The sequence below is a fragment of the Pleurodeles waltl genome, chromosome 7 (genome assembly GCF_031143425.1).
Source record: "Pleurodeles waltl isolate 20211129_DDA chromosome 7, aPleWal1.hap1.20221129, whole genome shotgun sequence".
NCBI lineage: Eukaryota > Metazoa > Chordata > Amphibia > Caudata > Salamandridae > Pleurodeles > Pleurodeles waltl.
This window is the reverse complement of record NC_090446.1, coordinates 1,032,259,089-1,032,278,251: the sequence shown is the minus strand read 5'-3', so window position 1 is coordinate 1,032,278,251 and position 19,163 is coordinate 1,032,259,089. Positions and strand designations below refer to the sequence as shown.

The 19,163-nt window shown below is 43.9% G+C and overlaps 1 protein-coding gene across 1 annotated transcript in view; it reads right to left on the bottom strand.

Annotated features, from left to right (window-relative positions):
• RGS9 (regulator of G protein signaling 9) overlaps positions 1-19,163 on the bottom strand; it is a 707,657-nt gene that overhangs the window by 73,945 nt on the left and 614,549 nt on the right. The window contains exon 17 of the mRNA XM_069199876.1: positions 15,744-15,858. Coding sequence (XP_069055977.1) covers positions 15,744-15,858 — 115 coding nt within the window. The remainder of the gene's footprint in view (positions 1-15,743; positions 15,859-19,163) is intronic.

Here is a 19,163-nt window from a genome sequence, read left to right as displayed (position 1 = left end):
GTGTGAAATTTTTTGTGATGTGTTCTGCTGTGTTTTGTGTTACAATATTGCAACGTGATGTTATTCTATGGTTAATGTGCTTCGTTCTGTTTTGACTGTTATGTTATGCTTTAATGATCTTGTTATGTTGGCTTGTGCATGTAATTGTGTTATGTTCTGTTGTTTAAATTAGAAATGTTATTACATTTCCTGACATAAGCAACACATCTTCAAACATCATGTGATAAATAAACATTTCCAACTTTCTATAGTGATAAAATAATGCTGCTCCAACTCTTCAACTATTTAAGACAACAGTCAGATCAAGACAGTTGCAGAGCTAATATGCTGAGTCAACACAATGTTTAGTTAACCGCTTCAGTGTGGGTGTCGGCAGCACTACCTCCCTGGTGCAGGTCATGACCAGTGGCCGACACCACAGAGGGCGTTAAAAAATCCTCTGGTGTATCACACCCCAGGATTTTCTTTTGATTAAAAAAACCCAGGGAGACACGGACGCCCTTCCGTGTCTCCCCCAACCTCCTCACCTTCTCCTTTGTGACATCAGCACGCCATGAGGCATGCTGATGTCACTATCTGTTTTCCCCACCGACGCAGGAAGGCGCCTTGTGGCGGCTTCCTACTCCGGGGGGGAAACAGGTCCAAAAGGCCTTCCTTACATTCAGGAAGGCCTTGTTTGAAAGGGGAGATTCTCCCCTTTCAAACAAGGCCTTCCTGAATGGGTTTCCTGGCCCTCGATCGCAGGTGCTGGAAACCCCCACTAGACACCAACATTTTCTTTGAATAAAGAAGGGCCCCCCAGGGGTTTAAAAATGTAAAAAAAAAAAAAAAATGAAATTGGGAGGGGGACGCCCGTGGGCAATAATTTTTTTAATAGTGTATGGTTTCCCTGGGGGCCACTATGGCCCCTAAGGAAACCATGCAGCTATTAAAAAAAAAAATATATATATGTATATATATATATATATATATATATATATATATATATATATATATATACATACATATAGATCTATATATAGACATATCTATGTAGATATATCATAGATGTCAATACATAGATCTATATATATATGGCGTGATCACTTTTGTCAACGCGTGCGTGGTTTCCCTGGGGGCTGCGATCAGCCCCCAGGAAAACCACACCCACATATAAAAGTGATCTCTCTCTCTCTCTATCTCTCTCTCTATAGATATATATATATATCTATAGAGAGAGAGAGAGAAATATATATATATTTGCCAGTTCGCTAGCAGTTGCAGCTTGCATCTTCAAAGCAATGCACATTCTTCAACTGACGCGTTTCATCTGTAGCTTTTAGGCAACAATAAAAAAGTCACGTAAGTCTTGTGATTATGTTTCTGCTACAAAAGGAACTGACTTTTGTCTAGTGGCAGTTTGGATGCCATAAAACAGCCCAGAAGCTTTATATGTCTACTGCGTAAAGATCAAATCTGTATTTTATGTAAATAGCTGAGTAAAGTCAGCCATTACCTGTGCTATAATACAAATTAAATGTATGTGGGGGGGTGCTTTGGAGAGATGAAAGGCACTTTTTCTGGGTGGTAGTGAGGGAATCCGAGGAGGAGGTCATGGGAGTGGGAGCACCAATAAAGATTGTTGGACTGGGTGCTAGAGACACTAAAGACTGCGACGATTGGTATGTGTCAAGGTGAAGTAATAGTGTGTCTTTTTTTGAGTGTCTTAAAAGAACCTGCTGATTGAGGGAAGAAACAAAGGTAAGGTGACCTCTACTGTTGCACGTATCACACACACACCCACCAGCAATTTTGTGACTGGCTACGTAGGCTAGTGTTTTAGAGCAACAGTTTAGCGAGTAGCAGAGATGGCGTCTTGTTGGATGACTGCTGCTCAAGCCCTCACTCGGGTTATAGAGGACAGCTCTGACATAGGATCAGAGACCGAGATAGCAGATCCTGAGACAGCATCTAAGGGATAGGACAATGGCACAGACTTTGGGAGTGATTTTTCAGTTGGAGTCGTACCATTGGATAACTCCTCTTCCATGGATTTTGAGGGACGTGATGAGGACAGTCCTACTGTCCCTTCTCAAGCACAATCTGTGCAATGGGACAATAGCGGGTTAGCCCAACCCAGAGAGCAGGTGCATGCTGCAGCAAGAACAGAGAGAATTCTCTCTTGGGAGCTCCCCAATTAAGTTCAGCCCCAAATTCTACCGCCCAAATCGCATTGTGGAGACATCAAAATTATCTATCACAAAACAACCTGGTTTTATGAGCCAGGCACCTGCATTTTTGGTCCTGGGCACGGCGGCCATATAGGGAAACTGACCAAACCCAGACATTTCTGGAAACTAGACATCCGGGGGAGTCCAGAGAAGTGTGTCTTGTTTGGATTCCCCAAAGTTTTCTTACCTAGAATACCCTGCAAAGGCGAAATGTTGAATACAAACTACAGGAATATGCTGGGATCAACAAAATCCACACACTTAGTGTTTCCACACCTGTCCTGATAAAAACGCTACCCCACTTGAGTGCCTGTACCTATTACCTGCATCAGAAATGGATCACCCCAGGGTCAACAGTTGCCCTCATGTAAGGACCAACATTGACCGTTGCGTGATCTATTCCTCTCACAGGCACTAGGTCTACCCACACAAGTTATGTACCATTTTTATTGGGAGACTTGAGGGAATGCTGGGTGGAAGAAAATTTGTGGCTTCTCTCAGATTCCAGAACTTTCCATCACTGAAATCTGAGGAAAAGGTATTTTTTGCCAAATTTTGAGGTTTGCAAAGGATTCTGGGTAACAGAACCTGGTGAGAGCCCCACAAGTCAGCACATCCTGGATACCCCTAGGTGTCTAGATTTCAAACATGCACAGGTTTGCTAGGTTTCCCTAGGTGCCGGCTGAGCTAGAGTCGAAAAGCCACAGCTAGGCACTTTCCAAAAAACAAGTCAGATTTCAATGTACAAATGTGATGTGTCCATGTTGCATTTCCTGTCGGGGGCATTAGGCCTACCCACGCAAGTGAGGTACCATTTGTATCGGGAGACTTCAGGGAAAACAGAATAGCAGAACAAGTGTTATTGCCCCTTGTCTTTCTCTACATGTTTTCATTCCAAATGTGAGGCAGTGTGTAAAAAAGACGTCTATTTGAGAAATGTCCTGTAATTCACATGCTAGTATGGGCACCCCAGAATTCAGAGGTGCACAGATAACCACTGCTTCTCAACACCTTATCTGGTGCCCATTTTGGAAGTACAAAGGTTTCCTTGGTACCTATTTTTCAGTCTTTTTGTTTCAGCAAATGAATTGCTGTACACCCGGTATAGAATGAAAACCTATTGCATGGTGCAGCTCCTTTATTGGCTCTGGGTACCTAAGGTTCTTGATGAACCTACAAGCCCTATATATTCCTGTAACCAGAAAAGTCCAGCAGATGTAACGGTAGATTACTTTTGAAAATATGACATCGCAGGAAAACGTTACAGAGTAAAACGTGGAGAAAAATGGCTGTTTTTGTCACCTCAATTTCAATATTTTTTGTATTACAGCTGTTAATTTCTGTAGGAAAACTTTGTAGGATCTACACAAATGACTCCTTGCTGAATTCAGAATTGTGTCTACTTTTTTCAGAAATGTTTAGCTGTCCGAGATCCAGCATTGGTTTCACACTCATTTCTGTCACTAACTGGAAAGAGGCTGAAAGCACAAAAAATAGTGAAAATGGGGTATGTCCCAGTAAAAAACCAAAATTGTGTTGAAAAATGTGGTTTTCTGATTCAAGTCTTCCTGTTCCTGAAAGCTGGGAAAATGGTGATTTTAGCACCGCAAACCCTTTGTTGATGCCACTTTCAAGGAAAAAAACACATGCTTTCTTCTACAGCCCTTCTTCCAATTTTTCTGAAAAAAACACAAAAATGTTGCTGTATTTTGGCTAATTTCTTGGTCTCCTCCAGGGGAACCCACAAACTCTGGGTACCTTTAGAATCCTTAGGATGTTGGAAAAAAAGGACGCAAATTTGGCATGGATTGCTTTTGTGGACAAAAAATTATGGTTTTTGTGTCTGGAAATAACTGAGAAGAAAACTTTTGCATATTTGTTATGTGGAATTTGTTGTGGTGGTGAGGTGTTTTGTTTTCTGCTTGTTTTGTTTTTCTGCAGAATTACTGCAAACTAATGTTGTGTTGTACTGTTGTTGTGTTGCATTCTGTTTGACCGTTTTTAGGTTTTGCCTGCACAGCGCTTGCGCTGTGCTTTTGAAATCTATTGTATTTAATATCAATCTTAAAAGGGGGACTTAGATCCTGTCCCCTTGCTTTCCTTGCTTTCATTGGTACCTGTGCTTGTCACTTACTTTTCCTCTGTTTCTATTGGCTGTCACACTATTTTTTTCCATTTACCAATGCTTGTTCCTCGTGTGTTTCTGTTATCAGCGTCCCAAGGCCCAAGTACTGTGGTCATCTTCTTTGGTTTCGGCACTCACCAGTCCCCCCAGGGCAACATGCATTCACCAGTGCGCCTGGGGCCGCAGCAGGCACTCACTCTAGTGTTCCCCTTTGTTGCAAAGCCAGCGCTGTTTCAGACCTGTTTTTGAAGCAATTTTAGGTGAGCTGGTATGGCAAGTCTTACATACATCTGGCCCATGTTAGTTGTGTGGTTACCCCTTTGCCTTTGAGCACCATGATTATGTTTGTTTTCAAAGGCTTGTCTCAGTTGTTACGACTCTTAGTTTTTCTTTGTAGTTTTCCTCGTGCTGGGTGCAGTGCTTAATTTGTGCCTGTTGTTTCCGGTGCTGGGCACCGGCACTTATTTTTGAAGGCCGGAACTTAATTTTCTGCCTCAAGCATTTACTGCAAGCAAAAGACCCATATGGGAAAGACAGAGTAAGAGAAAAACGAAAAGCGTCACAATGGGAGAAAGCAGAAAGCTGCAAGAGTGAGCTGAACGGGCAGGGGTTGGCTGTAAATGGATTAAAGAGGCCCAAGGTGACTTCAGTATTCCGCTGCCTCATTATTCCGTGTTCGCACATTTAATTTCAGCAGCCCCGTGTTTAAGAGGAGCACTTTGAGCACCGGCACGTTTTTATTACAAATTATGCACTGGCTGGGTTTAAATAAAATACCTATGTCATCCAAATGATGTTGGTCATACCAGACACTGATTTCAAATGTTAATGCTGTTGTCATATTGTCTGTGTTTTAAACGCCCTATAGCTTCCTTCCTCTGCCTTTGTCCTTTAGGCCTGCAATTTAAACGTGTTGGTTTTGTTGGTTAGTGCTCTTTGACTTCCCTCCTGAGGCCCATTTGTATACACTCTGTTGGTGAGACCGTGCTTATGTCTCAAATATTATGCAAAACGCGCATGCCTGACATTGGCTGAAACTTTAGCTGTGCAGGCAAAAAAACTATTTTTAAGCAATCTGATTGTCTCCTCCTTCTGTAACGTCAAGGGCGAGGGAGCAGGCGGTAAGGTATTTACAACCTCTGACCAAGAAATGGTTTTGTGGATCTTGTGTCTGCATGACGGCGCCTGCAGCACTTTCCTCCTCCGGGGCTAACACAAAACGTTCTGTTAATGATCCAAGCGAAGAAGGGACTTAAGAGGCATGAGAGATAGCTGACAGAAATGTGGGATATCCTAGTATTTATCTGCCAGCTTTTTAGCATCCTGGACATGTAGAGCACAGGTGGCTGATCCGTTGCATGGATTGTTGGTGAATACGGTGACAATAGTTAACATAGTTTGATTTGCCCATTTTTGCAGTTGCTAGGCACATGGACATTATGGCGGTCATTCTGACCCTGGCGGTTGACTAACCCCAGGGCCGGGGACCGCGGATGCACCGCCAACAGGCTGGCGGTGCATCCATGGGCATTCTGACCGCGGCGGTACAGCCGCGGTCAGAAACGGGAAACCGGCGGTGTCCCGCCGGTTTCCTGCTGCCCTTGGGAATCCTCTATGGCGGCGCTGCAGGCAGCGCCACCATGGGGATTCCGACCCCCTTACCGCCAGCCTGGTTCTGGCGGTTTTGACCGCCAGAACCTGGCTGGCGGTAACGGGTGTCGTGGGGCCCCTGCACTGCCCATGCCAATGGCATGGGCAGTGCAGGGGCCCCCTAACAGGGCCCCACCAAAATTTTTCAGTGTCTGCCAAGCAGACACTGAGAATCACGACGGGTGCAACTGCACCCGTCGCACCCCTTCCACTCCGCCGGCTCCATTCGGAGCCGGCATCCTCATGGAAGGGGGTTTCCCGCTGGGCTGGCGGGCGGCCTTCTGGCGGTCGCCTGCCAGCCCAGTGGGAAACTCAGAATTACTGCGGTGGTCTTTTGACCGTGCAGCGGTATTCTGACGGCCTCCGCCGCCCGCCAATGTCAGAATGACCCCCTATGTGATTTATCCAGAGTTGCACAGTGTGATGATATGTTAAAGGCAAAATTACAGCCCGGATCCTGGGTTCTAGGACCCACAACTTGTCAGCAGACGTTGTCTCCATACTTATACGAGCAGAAATAAAGTGCGTTTGAATATTTCCCTGGGGTCAACTGCACTCCTAGTTAATTATTTGAGCATCATTGTAAGTATTAAATTAGATAAGCGGCAAAACAATGCATGCTTCAGTGAACTATGAAAAGAGAGTTGCAATTCAGTATTTGGTGTTTCTTTTCTGTATAAATGAGGCTTATTCATGAAGCTTTATATTTTTAGACTGTACGTTTATGAAACCAGTAAGATAACTCAAAAAGTTAATGTATATCTCAGAGATTGGTGTACACCTGTACACCACAGATCTGAACTGAAGTGAGGTGCTTTAGACTTTAGTTCTTCTGAGCTCTTAAAAATGGCCTCCATCACGCTTGGTAATAGGAACACGTGTTTGTTGTTGTAGCAACAAACCAAAACACTAAGCACCTTTTATGAATCCCAGCTTGGGGTTAATGCTCATTTTGGTCCTGTGTTGGATCAGGATGCTGGTTAGGTTTTGCCTACCCAGCGCTTGCGCTGTGCTTGTAAAATCTATTGTATTGCAATGGCCCAGGCTCACACAAGTGCGCAGCGTAGTGTTCTGGTATTCTGTACACCAGTAAATACTTGCGTAGACAGCTGTAAGCCCATCTTTTGGACCATTCTCCATACCAAGGCTCACCTTCTACTTGAATTCTCATTGGCAGAGCTAAGGATAAGTATTACTAGCTAAATAAATAATAAATGCAAGCATACCAAAGAAGGCTCTCTTTACTTTTCTGTGTCCTGGGCTTGACTTTAAGATGAATACAATAAAAATAAAAACAAAAACTGGAAGAAGGCAGCAAAAAATAATGTGAGCTATGTTACAGCACTAGAAATCAGAAATTTGCTGCAATAAAATACGCAGCCCTAAAAAAGTCCATTTGCATCATGCTTAGTGAAGGCTATTTGCTGAGTATTGCTGTAGCTGTGAGAAGGACATCCTCATCTCTTCAGGTTTGACGGCTCTGGTATTGCGTTTTGCCAAATTCTGCATTATATCACACGTGAAGCAATGGGCCAAGCAATATTGGTATCTTTAATTAACACTCCCTGCATTACATTACCACCAGTTACTGCACAATATATTGCCTTTTTCAGTAAACAAGTCATAACACTTTTATGTGGTTTCAGTAACTTGTATTTCACAACTACTCCCCAAGCTAAATCTTACAACAAAAAAATAATGTTAATCACATAGGCAAAACCTAATGCTTTTACCAATGCTTGTTTCTACTGTGCCGTGTTATGTGTAGTTATGCTGCTTTCTATGTGCTATTGTGTTATGTTTTTCTTTCGACATTGTAATCATTCTGCTAAATTTCTATCCAAATGCAGCAGTTTTCTTTATAGCTCTGAGGACAGGCAAACATTGATCATCTAAGGTGGTAAAATAGCGCTGCTACAGTTCTATAACTAGTTAAGAAACCAATCAGCCTAAAACTATGGCTGATATCGGCGTCTTAAATTAGCACTTGCAGTGTCACTTTATGTGATCTAACTCTCGGGAGTCAAAGAGGCTGACGAGGAGCCGAGGCTGCTACAAACGTGATACTCAAAATCAAAGCGCATGATTTTCGGAGTCTGCTAGGAAACTATTGCGCTTGGAACTTAAAAGCGGTCAAGCACAGGGATAGGAGGGCAGTGCTCTTAGGTGTAATGTGCCCAATAGCAGTGCAGAATCCGCATATCTAGCCTGCTTCATTTTATGTCAAATATCCATCAAAAAATCTGTGTAGAAAGACGTCATTATGTGAACTTTCTGTTCAACTGAAATGAATGTAATCAATGTTGGAGTATCTTAATGAATTTGGAAAGGGATCAAAATTGCTAAAGACACCAATGAGGGCATAAGTAGGGGCTGTCGACGTTCCCTGGAAGGGCTTCAGTGGCCAGCCCCGCCCTTTGGACCTATTCTTGCTTTCACTAGTCAGAATTAAACGATGCAGTCGAAGGACATGTTAGAAAATAAAGAATGTGAATGAATAAAACACCATGCTTCAAATGGATAAACGACAAGTAAATGAAAGACAAACGAGATGGTGTACTTAATGGATTTTATTTGGTGAATGGTTTAAAACAAAACAAGAAAAAACTGTGAAATCAATATCATACAGGAAGATGGGGCATCAGCATCGACAAGAGGTACAGTATAGAAATTGCATCTCAACTATAAGAAGTAGTAGGTTTTGCATGTACAAACACTAAGAAAACACCGCATTGGGGCCATTGCTAATAACTAAAGGGTGATGACCATCAATTTTGGAGATGTTGGGATGAAACGGAGGAAATCCTAGTGTTGTGTCAGCCAGGACTGTGCTTAAAGTGTTTACAAAATTCCACATGCCATGCTTTCTACTCAACAAAGCAGGATGCTTGTGGTTTGCAGTGGCAGGTGATTGTTCAGAGGCTGATTTGGCCCCCAGGCTGATGTGGTCCCTCTGATATGCCAACTGAGCCGAGCAAGAGTCAGTCTTATCGCTACTAGCCAAAGGTATCCAACTTTTCCTTCAAAGGTGTCCCGTGGAATTGATGTCACATGTCATTCGCTCTAAAATGTGGAACAGTCTCGAGTTGTGAGATGTTAGTAGATCACATTCCTCTTGTTATCTGTGCACTCTAGTTCTTTGGGATTGCACCTTATGAATCCATGGCCCTCACGGCAAGAACCAGGATGCAATGATAAAATAAAACCTAGTGATATGACAGACCGGGTACAGCTTGATGCCCCTTTCACTGCATAGTGCATGATTTCGCTATGGGTAGGAATTCAGCAGTCCAGAGGTCAGACCCATTGCAGACCATGAGTGGCTTCCACAATGGACTTCCATATGTGAATGGGATTTCAGTTGATTCAATTAAACGAACAGTTGAAAATAATTATTTGTAAAATAATAGCCTATAAATAGAGCAGTATTCTAGGTGTTACAGAATCATCTGAAGAGCTTAGGTCAAAGGGGAAGACCCTCTTTCTTCCGGAGAACAGTGTATTGTTACTGACATCATCACGTTTACAGGAATCTGGCCTGCACTAAAAGCAAGATGGGAAGTGAGCACAGATCCCACAGGGACCGAGAGCTAATTATTAGCATGCTGTCTTTTAACTCTCTAAAACTACTTTCACAACTCTGGACAATAAACATTTAGTGGTGTATTATTTATAGGTGGGGTGCTCGCTCATTTCAGATTATTCCCTATAATACATTTTAATTATTGTTACAGCGATAGGAGGGGGGCATAGGAAGCTCATTAATCTACCACCTTCCAGGGGAGACAACAATCTCTGAGGAATACTGTGCATCTGGGAGCTCTGGGCATCTCTGCAGGTACCACGTGAAAATACAGACTGCAAATGCAAAGACTGCATGTGGTAGACTGCAACAATAAAAACTGCAGGTTGTAGACTGCAACAATTAATACTGCATGTTGTAGAATGCAAAAATACAGATCTCTAATTCTACCCATCTAAATTAGGTTTGGTGAAATAAGAGGTCTGCTGTAGGGCAGTCAGAGGGGTTTACTCACAGCAGAGATGGTGCAGTCCACACCATGATCAAACCTAAGGTCCGCCACCATATAAATTTGGCAGGCGGACCATTATCTTGGCAGTATAGATACTTTGTTGCCAGCATCCATCCAAGATGTAAGTCAAACCCAAAGTCACATTCTAACTCTTCTACGACTGTGTCAAAGCAATATTCTAACTGCAGCCCTAGCACAGATTGATGAAAGCACTTCACGGTGGGATTAGGTGCAGAGAACATTTCTTCAGCTGGATAAGATTGGGTGACAGTTATTTTTGCAGTCTTTTCATTGTCTTTATTTTTTGTAGTCTACATTTTCGCATTCTATCCTACTTTGGTGCAAAGATAGGGTTTTCTTGTGAGAAGTTATTAAAACTACTTAAGAGGATGACACCTCCAGTTCTTATCCTGGAGGAGAGGAGAAACACAGGCCCATGCCTCTAATGATCCAGAAGTGGGTAGATGCTCCACCTAACAGACGTTGGTATTTTAAATGTCTCTTACAATGACCAGTGCAAAATAATGCAGGAAGATATTTTCCCGGGTGTGCAGGGTCTTATTCTAATTAAAGATTGGGGCATTCATGTTCTACCATGTTCATGGAACTAATCCAGCCAAAAAAGACTTGCTCTCATGTGTCATTCAACAATGTGCTGGGAGCCAATAAAGAGCATTTAGACCTCCTCCCACAAAGTACAAGTGGCAATCCAGAGCATTTAGATCTCCTACGTTGTACCAGAGAACACTCCAGTGCATTTCTATCTCCTACAATGTGCAGGGATCGGGCAACCTAGTGCATTTATCTCTTCTCCTACAATGTGTCAGCGAGCAATCCAGTGCATTTACACCTCCTTCCACAATGTACAGATGTGCAACTCAGGGCATTTATATCTCCTCCAACAATGTGCCAGGGGCAGGCCAGTGTATTTATGTGTCCTCCTACAATGTGCCGGGAGCACCCAGGTGCATTTATATCTCCTCCATTTATGTGCCAGGGGCAGTCTAGTGTATTGATGTGTCCTCCTACAATGTGCAGGGAGCACCCAGGTGCATTTATATCTCCTCCATTTATGTGCCAGGGGCAGTCTAGTGTATTTACATCTCCTCCTCCAATGTGTTGGGGGCAATCATGTGCCTTTACTTCTAATCCTAAAATGTGCAGGGGGTGAATCAGTACATTCATATCTCCTCGTAAAATATGGAGGGGCAATCCAAAGCATTAAGGGGCATATTTACAAGCCATTTGTGCCACCTTAGCGCCGCCATAGCAATGCCATAGCACCGCCATAGTGTCATTTTTTTTACACTGATGCGGCTTTTCTGCTGTGCCATGTTTACAAAGTGGAGCAATGCTTGCATTGCACCACTTTGTAACCCCTGCGCCACATTATGCCTGCCTCAGGCATAATGTATATGAGGGGGCAATCCGGTGCAGGGAGGCCCGGCAAAATGGTGCAGTGAAATTTGCAACATTTCACTGTGCCATTTTTTCCGTCATTTTTAACGCCTGCCTTGACACACCCATTCTATTCAAAGGGCCTCTCTGTGCTTTGCTGCACTAGCGTCAACATTTTTTATGCTATTGTAGCAAAGCGCCACAGTAGCATCAAAAACGTTCACGCTATTGTGCTAACGACTGCCATGGTGCAATGTATTTACACATGCTTTTGTTAGGTGCCGTTAGGGGGGTGCACGAAAAGTGGCGCATCATCTATGATGCACCACTTTCTTTTAAATATGCTCCTTTGACTTTCTCCCACAATACCCTGGGGGAAATCTACAGCATTTAGATCTTCTCATACAATGTCCAGGGGGCAAACTACAGATTTAAACCTCCTTTTATAATGGTCAAGGGGACAGGGTATTCAGCCTTCCTCCTACAGTGGACAGGGACCCAATCAGCAGCACAGGGATTAAAATATCCATAGGAGCATCCACTAGTCTCAGGCATCATCCAACAGTGGGCATGGGACCAGTCCCGTGCATTCAGGTGTCCTCCTCATTAAAGCTGCCTGTGACCAACCTGGTGCACTCTGGCATATGGCTGCAATGTGCAGAATACCATTCTTGCATAGTTACATATCTTCCCATACTGCCCTGGGGACTAGTCTGTCTAAGAAACATGGAATTAGATGTCTTTCTAAATGTGCAACTGACTAATTATCAAATGGAAATATCCATTGCCCAGGAACACACTGTTACACTGGTGTTTTACAAAGCGTTTTCTTACGTGCAAAATGTATGCCAGGAACATAGTGAGACAAAAGGTAACTTCAGTGGTGTTCACATTGAAAAGACATATTGAAAAGACTTTCAGCTCGAATGCAGACATTTCCTGCAGATTTACATTCGTCCTGTTTTAACTTGGTGAACTGATGCAAAAAGGGGCAACATTATGAATGTTACAGATCGGTAGATGGGAGCCCCGCTATTAGTGACAGAAGTAATAAGAAGTAACAGTCTACTTAGAGCACTCAAGTATAGTTATGGAAACATCAACTATCTATTCTCCTCATATGATCACTGAATCCTGTGACAGTGGCATTCATCGTAGGACCAGGAAGCCTGGATCCTAGCCAAATGTTTTAAATGTACATTAATTGAACCTATTTTTTTTAATTTATAATAGTCGGTGATTATCCTTAACGTTCACAATGGATCTGCACTGATGGTCCTACGTTAGACACTCCTGCAGATAGATACAAAGGGGCATATTAGCAAAGAACTGGTGCAGCGTGGCGCTGCGCCAAAATTGGCAGCGTCTCGTTGCGTCTGTTCTAAAATGCAGGGATGTGCCGTACTTACGAAAATATGGCACATCCCTGTGTTTCCCCCGTGCCTGTGCTAAATTAGCTGCCTAGCGGCAGAACATCCACCATTATACCATGGTGCAAGGATGGCTGCGTTGTGAGGGAGATTGCTTTTGTGCATGAAGGGATGCCTTCTTGCACAAAAACAATATTCAATGGTAGAATGCAGCATACATAGAAAGAGCAAAGAACCAGGAGAAATGAAAGCATTTCTCCTTGTTGCACCATGCTAATGCCACCCATGGTGTGGTGCTAGATTTTGGCGCTGCCACAGATTTAAGAGTTCTTGGAAATCTGGGGCAGCGTCAAAATGAAATGGGTGTCGCTGTGGAACGCCCACAGCAACACAAATTGCACCCCCCTTCCACGCAAAGTGCTGCTTGTAAAGGGTCCATATTTACAAGGTGGCCATAAGCTACAATAAGTGGCTTAACGCCAGCCTGTAAATACGGCGCAGTGAACAGCGCCACCGGAGCGTCACAAAAAAGTGATGCACCAATGGGGCTTGGGGCTTGTAACTATGCCGCAAAGTTTTACGAAAGACCAAAGCCCATCAAGTCTACCCTTAGTCTGCAGACTTCAGTTTGAGAATGTATGGGACACCTCAAAAGTTGATCACATCTTTGTTTTATCAGCAGCACTAACTCAATCTGGAGAAATAAACTATTCCGGCAATACCCTGTAATGCTGTATACTCTTCCCCAGGACTGCCAATTGGTTAATTATATTTATTATCCAATTAAAGTTGGAACAAAATTCACCAAACATATATAACAGTAAAGTGAGCTCAAACACTCACTTAAGTTCCCTGGATGGAACGTTTGGGATGTCTCTGGCATGTCTCTTCTTAAGTGATTGTATTCTCCACTCTTGCCAAGCCTGGTGCCGCTTTCTGGCAAATCGGAGGTCTTAATGATATAAGTGACTGAGCATGAAAAGGTGAGTGGAAAGGGCATGTGGAAAGAAGGAGGCTGGCATATGCAGACCAATAAGTGCTTGTGTGTATTAGGACGTTCCTTTCTTCTCTCTCTGGGCATCAGTAGTAAATCAGAGTCCTCATGTTCAATACCAATTAAAGGCCTACTTTTAGTTTATAAATGGGGTCCTATCGAGGACCATTAGGGCAATGATCTGCTTTCATGGATCCCCCACCAACTCCATCGCCACTCTGAATACTGGGGAGACAGAGTGTTAATGAGATGTTTCCATTTGTATCTGTATCTGCCTAAAGCTCATACAAAGGTTGCAGTGAACGTCCTCCTTTTCACTAGAGGCAAAACAAAGGAGACAATTTGACTGTGTATCACCTGGACACCATATTAACACCAAATGGGATTTCCTTTCACAACACATTGTACTTTGTGGTACCTTAGTGCAACTGGTTTCCCTACGGTGAACCAGATTGTCTACACCAAGAATACATTATTTTTCATCTGGAAGTCTTTGAACAGAAACTAGTGGCCTGATTTAGAGTTTAAAAGATAGATACTCCCTCACAAACTTGACAGATACCACATCCATCATTTTGAAGTGTTAACTATCCTATGGGACTTGTAATACAGCAGACGAGATGTCTGTCACATTTTGACAGAGCATCCTGTTCTCCAAACTGTAAACAAGGCCCCTTATCCGTGCAAAGGCCAAGTGCTTATCTGCACTAATGAGGACCGGGAACTCACTCCCCATCACTAGAGTAGTGAAAGAAAGGGACACTGCTCTGCATTGCTAGAATCAAAGAGGACAAGTAAATGAGGGAGTGAGACAATGCAAAAGGTGAAAGCAATGTAATAGCCTCTTACAGGGTCAGAATGAAAATGGAACAAGACCTTTCATCATTAGGGGCAATCCAAGAGATGGTGAGAAGTGTGACAGAGAATCTATTTCAGAACACTTTGACCTATAAAAACTCAAGATATTAAACGGTATAGTCTTGCGTAACAGGATGGCTTATGAACTTTGTCATTACATGACCACAGGCACATGATCCCTTACCATTACAAAGATGTATTGTCTCTTCTCTGATTAATTCTAAGATTTGTGCAGTTGTGCTGCAGTTATAGGGATCGTTTTTGATTAGATGCTGTCACCGTCCAGCAGATACTGGCTTTTAGGATGTACTGATTATATGCTTAGCCCTTTTTGCAGCAATATAGCCAAAGTAAAACTCTCCTGGTGGATCTCTGAAAGAGCTTCAACTCCCTCAAATGACATCAATTTCGTACAGTGCCCAGGATAACTCTACTCCCCCACTTCCTAGTTTATGTAACGTCTGCTATCAAGAAAGATGTATATCACAAAAGACAGCAGACTTGAGTTATATAGAGGTTATTCATTAACAGAAGCATTTTATCACATTATCTATACCAGCTGGGGGGCTCTTTCCCGCCATTCCTCTCAGCTTCACTTTGCTCTTCAAGTACTTGATATCAGTTCTTTATGATCCAAACTAGTGCCTACTTGAATCCAACCAACAGGCCTGTTTATAGGACCCTTCCTCCTCGACCCCATCTGTTCCTCCTCAGGAAGTATACCTTCGTTTATTGTTTCATATGCCCACTGATTTGTACAGTGTGGAAAACATGCATTGTACCTCCTGCCTCTGAGCAGTAACTACACTATTGGCCAACCTAATACAATACTAAGGCATCTCTCTGGTTACAGATAGGCCCCCCCTTTCACATCTGATGATCATGACGTCTGTGGTGCAGGTGCAACAGAGGGAAGCAGACCCAATAGCCTGGTTTCCTCAACTTACTCAGGTAATTGCCCTTCTCTGCTCTCCCCATTGCCTTCCACCCCAGGCCTCCATACAATTCTTGGGTTGCCCTTCACTTCTACAATAGTGGGTGCTATGGTGCCTGTTTTGGGGGATCTTGCTTGAGGGCGCTCCTGCGGTCTAGCTTGCTCATAACCTGGGTAATGTCCACCGTGTTGGCAGCTTCCTTGGCCCTGGCCTCTTCTTCCAGCTGTCTCAGGATCACCGGACTGGGACTGGAACGGCGGTGGCGACGCATGAAGGGGAAATTACTGCAAAAGAAAAACAACCAAGAATTAATTGAAACACGCAGGGTATGTTTGATATTCAGAAAATCAATCTCCCACACTGCCCTTAGTTAGGCATCAGTGCCTCTACACATAATGGTGTTCTATAAGCAGAAGCATATGGCTCGAGATGACTACTGGAAAATTAGTTCAAAGTATAACCGTATAGGAGCAAACAGTTTTCCTAATTTTAGTCAGAAGCGTGAATATCCTGTGATCATTCCCTTCGGCTTACCATTCACCACAATCTGATGTTCAGCAGCTGAATTTCAAAGACCAGATGTTAACCAATCCCTCTCAGTTGGCAGGGGTAGCTTGGGCAGTAAGATTGGGTGGGGGGATGAGCTTCAGATTTTCCACAAATCACTCTAAAAGTCAAAATGGGGCATATTTACTAGAAAGTGGTGCTGCGCCAAAAATGGCAGCGCCACGCTGTGTCACTTTAGAAACGCATGGATATACAGTGTTAGAAATGGGGTCCTTGGTTGACAGTCAGGTTACCCCCTGTTCAAGCAAAGACCCTCACTCTAGTCAGGGTAAAAGAGAATCACCCTCAGCTAACCCCTGCTTACCCCCTTGGTAGCTTGGCAGAGCAGTAGGCTTAACCTCAGAGTGCTAGGCGTAAAGTATTTGTACCAACACACACAGTAACTCAATGAAAACACTACAAAATGACACAACACAGGTTTAGAAAAATAGGAAATATTTATCTAAACAAAACAAGACCAAAACGACAAAAATCCACCATACACAAGTCAAGTTATTAATTAAAAATCAAAAAGAGTCTTTAAGTAGTTTTAAAAACACACTAGCGCTGCTAGAGTGAAAATGTACCTGGTGTGCGTCAAAAATAACCCCGCACGGGCGGGCGTGCGTCGAAAATAACTCCGCACGGCGGTACTCGAGTCAAAAATCCAGCCGCACGATGAGTTGAAGATCCCGCCGCGCCGGTTGCGATCTCCCAGCCTCCGTCAGCGATGCTGCGCGTCGTTTCTCCTGCTCCGTGCGTCGATTCTTCGGTCGCGTTTCCGGCGAGCGTCGTTTCTCAGCTGTGGAGCTGGCAGCGCGTCGTTTTTCAGCCGCAGATCGGATTCGCGTCGATCTTTTCCCCGCACAGCGCTCTGTGCGTGGATTTTCTTGTCCTTAGGCTGCCAGCTTCTCCTTTCAGGGTCCCAGGAACTGGATGGGCACCACAGGGCAGAGTAGGAGTCTCTCCAGAGACTCCAGGTGCTGGCAGAGAGAAGTCTTTGCTGTCCCTGAGACTTCAAACAACAGGAGGCAAGCTCTAGATCAAGCCCTTGGAGATTTCTTCTCAAGATGGAAGGCACACAAAGTCCAGTCTTTGCCCTCTTACTCTGGCAGAAGCAGCACTGCAGGAAAGCTCCACAAAGCACAGTCACAGGCAGGGCAGCACTCCTTCCTCAGTTAACAGCTCTTCTCCAGGCAGAGGTTCCTCTTGGTTCCAGAAGTGTTTCTAAAGTCTGTAGATTTGGGTGCCCTTCTTATACCCATTTTAGTCTTTGAAGTCACCTTTCTTCAAAAGGGACTCACACCTACTTGTGAAATCCTGCCTTGCCCAGGCAAGGCCTCAGACACACACCAGGGGGTTGGAGCCGGCATTGTTAGAGGCAGGCACAGTCCTTTCAGATGAGAGTGACCACTCCACCCCTCCCTCCTAGCAGAGATGGCTAATCAGGAAATGCAGGTTACACCCCAGCTCCCTTTGTGTCACTGTCTGGTGTGAGGTGAAAAACAACCCAACTGTCAAACTGACCCAGACAGGGAATCCACAAACAAGGCAGAGTCACAGAATGGTTTAAGCAAGAAAATGCTCACTTTCTAAAAGTGGCATTTTCAAACGCACAATCTTAAAATCAACTTTACTAAAAGATGTATTTTTAAATTGTGAGCTCAGGGACCCCAAACTCCACATGTCCATCTACTCTCTAGGGGAATCTACGCTTTAATCATATTTAAAGGTAGCCCCCATATTATCCTATGAGAGAGACAGTCCTTGCAACAGTGAAAAACGAATTTAGCAGTATTTCACTCAGGACATATAAACCACATTACTATATGTCCTACCTTATCCATACACTGTACCCTGCCCTTGGGGCTACCTAGGGCCTACCTTAGGGGTGCCTTACATGTAAGAAAAGGGAAGGTTTAGGCCTGGCAAGTGGGTACACTTGCCAAGTCGAATTTACAGTGTAAAAATACACACACAGACACTGCAGTGGCAGGTCTGAGACATGATTACAGAGCTACTTATGTGGGTGGCACAACCAGTGCTGCAGGCCCACTAGTAGCATTTGATTTACAGGCCCTGGCACCTCTAGTGCACCTTACTAGGGACTTACTAGTAAATCAAATATGCCAATCATGGATAAACCAATCACATACAATTTCACACAGAGAGCATATGCACTTTAGCACTGGTTAGCAGTGGGAAAGTGCTCAGAGTTCAAAAGCCAACAGCGACAGGTCAGAAAAAAATAGGAGGCAGGAGGCAAAAAGACTGGGGATGACCCTGCATAAGCAAAAGTCCAACATACAGTATTTACAAAAATACAGTGCACCCCTATGTTTCCCCTAGCACTGGTACTACATTTAGTTGCCTAGAACGAATGCAAGTACTCCTGCACTATAGTGCAAGGGTGTCTGCATTGAAAGGAATTATTGTTTATGTGCAGGAAGGTGTCCCTACATGCACATAAACAATCTACAATGGCGATTTGACAATTCTATGTGTGCTGCAGAATGCAGCACACATAGGAGTAATAAATTGTCAATATTGAATGATTTTTTTATGTGCAGGAAGGAACACCTTCATGCACATAAACAGTCACGAATGGCCTTTTGTTCTTTGTATGAGTGCTGCAGAATGCCGCACACAGAAGAAGCAAAAAAGAGGTGAAATACAAGTAGTTCTCCTTGTTGCGCCATGCTAACGCCACCCATGGGGTGTCATTAGTTTTAACGCTGCCGCAGATGTATGATTTCTCGTAGAGCTGGGGCAGTGTCAAAAGCAATGGATGATGAGGTGGAACACCCACAGCAACACCCACTACATGCCATTCTGCTGCAGAAAACTGCGTCAGGAGGCCCATATTTAAAAGGCAGATGTATGATTTCTCGTAGATCTTAAGCCACAAAAAGTGGTTTAGCGCCACTTTGTAAATATGGCACTGTGCACAACTCCACTAGAGCATCACAAAAAGTGATGCTCCAGTGGAGCTAGGGGTTGTAAATATGCCCCCATATATGAGAAGCAGGGCATGAAGAGGGCC